The 7,770-nt window shown below is 41.7% G+C and overlaps 1 protein-coding gene across 7 annotated transcripts in view; it reads left to right on the forward strand.

Moving 5' to 3' along the window:
• Positions 1–7,770, forward strand: part of si:dkey-230p4.1 (trichohyalin) — a 30,039-nt gene that overhangs the window by 9,259 nt on the left and 13,010 nt on the right. For all 7 annotated transcript variants that reach the window (XM_046054492.1, XM_046054490.1, XM_046054488.1 and 4 more), the window contains 8 exons: positions 1,120–1,269; positions 2,502–2,580; positions 2,699–2,776; positions 3,906–4,052; positions 4,145–4,254; positions 5,100–5,241; positions 5,330–5,523; positions 5,599–5,726. In XM_046054492.1, the coding sequence (XP_045910448.1) occupies positions 1,120–1,269; positions 2,502–2,580; positions 2,699–2,776; positions 3,906–4,052; positions 4,145–4,254; positions 5,100–5,241; positions 5,330–5,523; positions 5,599–5,726 (1,028 nt within the window). The remainder of the gene's footprint in view (positions 1–1,119; positions 1,270–2,501; positions 2,581–2,698; positions 2,777–3,905; positions 4,053–4,144; positions 4,255–5,099; positions 5,242–5,329; positions 5,524–5,598; positions 5,727–7,770) is intronic.

Raw genomic sequence — 7,770 nt, forward strand, 5'->3', positions numbered from 1 at the left:
ACACACTCACTGAGCAGGTACACACACACACACACACTCACTGAGCAGGTACACACACACTCACTGAGCAGGTACACACACACTCACTGAGCAGGTACACACACACTCACTGAGCAGGTACACACAAACACACTCACTGAGCAGGTACACACAAACACACTCACTGAGCAGGTACACACACACTCACTGAGCAGGTACACACACACTCACTGAGCAGGTACACACACACAAACACTGAGCAGGTACACACACACTCACTGAGCAGGTACACACACACTCACTGAGCAGGTACACACACACTCACTGAGCAGGTACACACACACAAACACTGAGCAGGTACACACACACTCACTGAGCAGGTACACACACACTCACTGAGCAGGTACACACACACTCACTGAGCAGGTACACACACACTCACTGAGCAGGTACACACACACAAACACTGAGCAGGTACACACACACACACGCTCAGTCAGCAGGTGATGAATAAAGAGGTGTGTTGATTACCTGAGGCTTTGTGCTGCACATTTGAAAGGTAGCACACTGTTGTGTTGGCAGAGAGGTGAGGCAGCAGGAACATGCAGCCTCTGCAGGACTAATGTGAGATATATTTTATTAATTTACTGTATATATTGTCCCTTATTTCTCCTTCAGTCATCAGCCTGTGCTTTTATTCAGCGAGTGAGACCGATACCAAAGTACAGATTGATCCACTTTGATTCTGAAGGCCACACCTGAAGTCTCTCTGAACACACCTGCAGACTCAAAATGAACATTTCCAGCATTCATTTAAAGGGAAACCTTTTCATTTAAATATCTGCAGTCAGCTGTGCGATGATTATATTTCTAACCACAAAGGTTAAAGTTATAGAAAATCTAACAAGTCACGGCCAAACTCAGAAACTTCTGTCTTTTCGGTTCCTCCACGTTTTTATAGCAAATGTTTTGATTGACTAATAATCGATCTTATAGGTCAAACAGTTGTTGAAGATGACAGCGACATCTAGTGTTGAGACCAGGATGTGCAGTTTATTAGAAACAAGCTTGAGCCAAGTTCTAGTGTATTTTAAATATTCACCGCACCGCAGTAATCACTGTAATGTGTGTGCATCTCAGGGAGCGGGAGGCGGCGTCCTCGCTGCGCCTGCAGGTGGACGAGGTGCAGCGGAGGGAGGAGGAGCTTCAGAGGGAAAACGAGCGTCTGAGGAGGGAGAGGGACCGACAGGAGGAGAGGAGCAGACAGCTGGAGACGGAGACACACAGACGGTATTCATTTAAACCCTGCAGGTGTTTCCCAGCTCGTCATGATCAGCAACAGTAGTTATAAATCATCCTCAGTGCTGCTGATCCAGACGCTTCAAAACACATTAAGATTTATCCATCAATCCATCCATGTTCTGCTGCTCGTCCCGGTCGTGCTTCAGGATTAATAATGATATTATTAATAAAGACTGTGATATACTGCTGGGACAAACTGACGAGACAGTTTCCTGCTCGGCGTCTGAGCCACGGATCCGACAAAGAAGAGTTTGGTTATTCCACTTTCTATGTGTCCGTTTTCTCGTTTTACTGGTTCAGAGTGGATGGAAAACATGATGTCATGTGTGTCTGTGCACCAATCAGAGATTAGCGGTGCTTATTTAGTGAAGCATATATAATGTTATAGAGACACACTTCACGTTCAGAGGCTTTAAAACTGAATGAAAACATTTCACAGCTTCCGTGTTAGGAGGAGCGATGTGCAACCTAAATCTGTAATCCTGAACATAAACTCTAAAACTGAGAAGCTATGGGTCCAAACTTTGCTTTCGCTCCATTATGTCAAGATCAAAAGGTAATTTTCTATCTATAACGGGACAACAGGAAGACGCCGGTGGAAACGAGGGGGAGGAGTTTGTTGTGTACGTAGAGGAGCTTTCCTAACGTTCCACCGGCGTCTTCCTGCAACAACTCGCCTCTAACCAGATTTCAGAGTGAGACTTCAGTTTCACCAGGAGTCCCTCGTAGGGATCCTTTCCATGATGTTATCAGACACCTGGTGCAACAATCTGAGCCTGTCGTGGCAACAAGAAGACCTTTCTGTGAATACAGCCGGTTGAGCTGCCGGCTGCAGCATCTGCTGCACAGCAGGTTAAAAAATACAGAAATTATCCTTTAAAACCCTTTTAGTTGGAAAATTTTTAGCAAAAAGAAGCTATTTGCCTGCGACTGTTAGACAAAATTAAGAACTTAAAACCAACTCAACTCCTACAAACACACACTAACCCATAAATAACAGAGACCAGATTTAATGTTGGTTGGATCGCCGTAATAACACAGAAGGGGATACAACACGGTCCCTCGCCAGGGCTGGATTAGACTGATCAGGTTGTGTGCAAGCCTCACGGCGTTCTGCTGGGACTGACGGGGGGAAGGAGGCTTCCTGGTCTCGGTGGTGACCAGGGGTCGGAGTCGCGTTGCTGTTTAATCCACCGGATGCTGAACTGGTTTTGTTGCAGAGTTGAAACGGAGCTGTTGGAGAGCGTCCAGCTGACTGAGAGAGAAACTCTGCAGCGTCTGGAGCTCCACGCTCTGAAGGTGAGAAACCAGCCTTTAGTGAGTTACTGTCGATTCTTACTGTTCGCTGACAGAAAGATTCTTCCTTCTGTTCGTTCTCCTGAAACAGTCTCCTTCTCTCTGCTCGGTCTCCCTGTAGGGGGCGCTGGAGAGGCAGCAGCTGGACAGACAGAGAGCAGAAGAAGAGGCCGCCGACGCCAGAGACGCCCTGCAGAAGGTGAGGTTTCTGATTCAAACACGTTAAAGCAGTTTAAAGTCAGCAGTGAAGAAGATTAAGAGGACGGGGACGTGACGGGTACACGGGAACACTTCATTAGCTGTGGTGGACGCAGCCAGGGCTGGGCGATACGGCCAAAAATGTTGATAGAAAAATATGACATTTCATATCATTCGATATCGAAAATTATCACGATAAATGTCAACTCATTATTTCTTTCAAGTTTAAAGGCTGATTTTTGCCCCTGAATGAAAATTTAAGGGCCAGCTGGTTAAGTGAGCGGTGAAACTTTTCTTTCTGGTCAGAATGTGACACTTGATGCCAAACAGTGGATCAACTTACAAATCTAAATCTATTTGCATCCCTATTCCTCAAAAAAACAAAAATATTAATATAAAAATTATGTGCTAATTCGTATTTAATTAAAATATGTATTAACGATATATTGGACATTTGTTATATTGTTATTGGGGGAAAGTTATATTGCGAAAATTATCATTATTGTTTTATTGCCCAGCACTGACTTGAAGTACAAGTCAGCATTTAAAATCTTACTTTTGTACAAATGTATCCAGAATTAGATATTAGAATATTGGATTATAATAATTGATGCTTTCATGTGTTCATCGCTTTAATGCTGCAGCTGCTGAAGGTGGAGCTCATTTTAATGACTTCCTACATGGCTGGGTAACTTGTGAATTCCCCCCGGATCAGTAAAGGTTTATCTTCTAATATTACAGATGGTGTATTATTAATCTGAATCTGCAAAGTAACTAAAATTAATGAATAAGCGTAGTGGAGTAGAAGTATAAAGTAGCAGATAATGAAGATGGAAATACTCAAGTACAGTTGTGAGGTCCTTGTACTTTACTTTCACTTGAGTAAATGTACTTGGCTCCACCACTGTTCATTACACAGGAGTTATTAATGAAAACAGAAGGATGTAAATCATGTTTTCCATGTAGGGTCAACAGTCAGTTTTTAACCAAGTACAAGTCTGTGAGAAGCAGAAGAAGCCAAAATATGAAATATGTATTCAGTATATATCATAAAGTCATGATATCAGTATAATATGACAATCTCTTAATAAGGATTTGTTTGTAAAATGCTTTCTCTCTCTCTCCTTCAGTCCAGGGAGGGTGTGTTGCGTCTCTCGTCCTCAGAGTGCGTGTTGAAGCGGGAGGTGGAGGAGGGACGTGACGCTCTCGACAAGATGGCCGCCCTGAACTCGGCTCTGGCCTCAGACAAGAGAGAGCTGAACAAACAGTTGCTGCAGGTACCGCTGTTCGCTTTACCTGTCGGGAGATACTGCCTGGCTCAAAGGCTCCTGAGCAGGATCATCACATTAGTCTGTTTGTGTGTTTCCAGCTGGAGTGCGAGCTGTCAGACAGCCAATCACAGCTGCAGGCTCTGAGGTCAGAGGTCAGCTCTCTGCAGAGAGAGGTCAAAACCCTCAACATGGACTGCAGCCAGCTCAGGTGAGTTTGGCTTCCACCACACTTCGTTTGTACCTGAATCCGGAATACGACCTTTAATCCTGATTATAATCCCTTAATCCTGAATGTAAACCTTTACTCCTAAATGTAAACCCTTTATTCCTAAATGTAAACCCTTTACTCCTGAATGTAAACCTTTAGTACTGGATGTAAATTCTTCAATCCTGAATGTAAACCCTTTAATCCTGAACGTAAATTCTTCAATCCTGAATGTAAACCCTTTAATCCTGAATGTAAATCCTTCAGTCTTGAATATAAATCTTTAATCCTGAATGTAAATCCTTTAATTCTGAACGTAAATTCTTCAATCCTGAATGTAAACCCTTTAATCCTGAATGTAAATCCTTCAGTCTTGAATATAAACCTTTAATCCTGAATGTAAATCCTTTAATCCTGAATGTAAATCCTTCAGTCTTGAATATAAAACTTTAATCCTGAATGTAAATCCTTTAATCCTGAATGTAAATCTTTAATCCTGAATGTAAACCCTTTAATCCTGAATGTAAATCAATTCATCCTGAATGTAAATCCTTCAGTACTGAACATAAACTTTTAATTCTGAATGTAAATCCTTTAATTCTGAACGTAAATTCTTCAATCTTGAATGTAAATCCTTTTAATCCTGGATGTAAATTCTTTTAATCCTGGATGTAAATCCTTTAATCCTGGATGTAAATCCTTTAATTCTGAATATAAACCGTTTAATCCTGAATGTAAATCCTTTAATTCTGAATATAAACCCTTTAATCCTGAACGTAAACCTTTAATCCTGAACCTAAACCCTATAATCCTATTTAAAACCCTTTAAAATGTTTTTTGTTGTTTAGAGCGCAGAGAGGGGCGGAGGACGACATTGTCCGTCAGCTGAGAGAAAGTGAGAGAGCAATGGAGAGAGTAATCGAGGAGAAGGAGAGTCAGTTGGTCTCCCTGATGGAGGAGAGAGAGAGGGATGGAAGTCAGCTGGAGGAGGTAAAGAGGAGGAGGTGACAGTCATGTGTCAGCGAGACATACCTGTGTGATGCGTCATGTATGATGTATGTGTGTGTGTGGTCCTCAGCTGTCCTCCCAGCATGCCTCTGTGTGCGGGGAGCTGAAGGAGGCACAGGAGCAGCTGCGTCAGGCGGTGGAGGAGGTGAGAAGGAGAGACAGGCAGCAGGAGGAGCAGCAGAGAGAGAGCAGGAGGCTGCAAGAGGAGCAGGACAGTGTGCAGAGACACAGGGAGCAGCTGCAGGAGGAGCTGCAGGAGCTCAGGTAGGGAACACACCTCAGGACATAATACAGGAGTACAGGTGTGTATACACTGAGCTCTCTCTCTCTCTCCTGCAGGTCTCTGTCGGTGTCTCTCCACCATCAGCTCAGTCAGCAGCAGAAGCAGCTCTCCCAGTCAGAGGTGGACAGGTGTCAGCTGCAGACACACATCTACGCTCTGCAGCAGGCCAAGGAGGCGCTACACGGTCAGTGACGAACATCAGCTGTAACACACTACTGTCAGCAGTAGTACTGGCAGCAGTAGTAGTGGCAGCAGTAGTAGTAGTATTTGTATGTGTGTGCCGCAGTTGCACAACTACAACTATTACTACTAGAACTACAGCAGCTTCTAGCCTGCTACTAGAACTACAACTATTATTACTAGAACTTCAGCAACTACTAACATACTACTAGAAGAACAACTAGGCTATTGCTAGAACTACAAATATTACTACTAGAACTACAGCAGCTTCTAGCCTGCTACTAGAACTACAACTATTATTACTAGAACTTCAGCAACTACTAGCATACTACTAGAACAACAACTAGGCTATTACTAGAAATACAACTATTACTACTAGAACTACAGCAGCTTCTAGCCTGCTACTAGAACTAAAACTGTTATTACTAGAACTTCAGCAACTACTAGCATACTACTAGAACAACAACTAGGCTATTGCTAGAACTACAAATATTACTACTAGAACTACAGCAGCTTCTAGCCTGCTACTAGAACAACAACTAGGCTATTACTAGAACTACAGCAGCTTCTAGCCTGCTACTAGAACAACAACTAGGCTATTACTAGAACTACAGCAGCTTCTAGCCTGCTACTAGAACAACAACTAGGCTATTACTAGAAATACAACTATTACTACTAGAACTACAGCAGCTTCTAGCCTGCTACTAGAACTACAACTAGGCTATTACTAGAAATACAACTATTATTACTAGAACTACAGCAGCTTCTAGCCTGCTACTAGAACAACAACTAGGCTATTACTAGAACTACAGCAGCTTCTAGCCTGCTACTAGAACAACAACTAGCTATTACTAGAAATACAACTATTACTACTAGAACTACAGCAGCTTCTAGCCTGCTACTAGAACTACAACTATTTTTACTAGAACTTCAACAACTACTAGCCTGCTACTAGAACTACAACTACTATTACTAGAAATACAACTATTACTACTAGAACTACAGCAGCTTCTAGCCTGCTACTAGAACTACAACTATTTTTACTAGAACTTCAACAACTACTAACATACTACTAGAAGAACAACTAGGCTATTACTAGAAATACAACTATTATTACTAGAACTACAACTATTTTTACTAGAACTTCAACAACTACTAACATACTACTAGAAGAACAACTAGGCTATTGCTAGAACTACAACTATTATTACTAGAACTTCAACAACTACTTGCACAACTACTAGGCTATTACTAGAATTTCAACAACTACTAGCATACTACTAGAACAACAACTAGGCTATTGCTAGAACTACAACTATTACTACTAGAACTACAGCAGCTTCTAGCCTGCTACTAGAACTACAACTATTATTACTAGAACTTCAAAAACTACTTGCACAACTACTAGGCTATTACTAGAATTTCAACAACTACTAGCATACTACTAGAACAACAACTAGGCTATTACTAGAACTACAACTATTACTACTAGAACTACAGCAGCTTCTAGCCTGCTACTAGAACTAAAACTATTATTACTAGAACTACAGCAGCTTCTAGCCTGCTACTAGAACAACAACTAGGCTATTACTAGAAATACAACTATTACTACTAGAACTACAGCAGCTTCTAGCCTGCTACTAGAACTACAACTATTTTTACTAGAACTTCAACAACTACTAACATACTACTAGAAGAACAACTAGGCTATTGCTAGAACTACAACTATTACTACTAGAACTACAGCAGCTTCTAGCCTGCTACTAGAACTACAACTAGGCTATTACTAGAAATACAACTATTACTACTAGAACTACAGCAGCTTCTAGCCTGCTACTAGAACTACAACTATTATTACTAGAACTACAGCAACTACTTGCACAACTACTAGGCTATTACTAGAATTTCAACAACTACTAGCATACTACTAGAACAACAACTAGGCTATTGCTAGAACTACAACTATTATTACTAGAACTTCAAAAACTACTTGCACAACTACTAGGCTATTACTAGAATTTCAACAACTACTAGCATACTACTAGAAC

This window comes from Micropterus dolomieu, linkage group LG07 (genome assembly GCF_021292245.1).
Source record: "Micropterus dolomieu isolate WLL.071019.BEF.003 ecotype Adirondacks linkage group LG07, ASM2129224v1, whole genome shotgun sequence".
Classification (NCBI taxonomy): Eukaryota; Metazoa; Chordata; class Actinopteri; order Centrarchiformes; family Centrarchidae; genus Micropterus; species Micropterus dolomieu.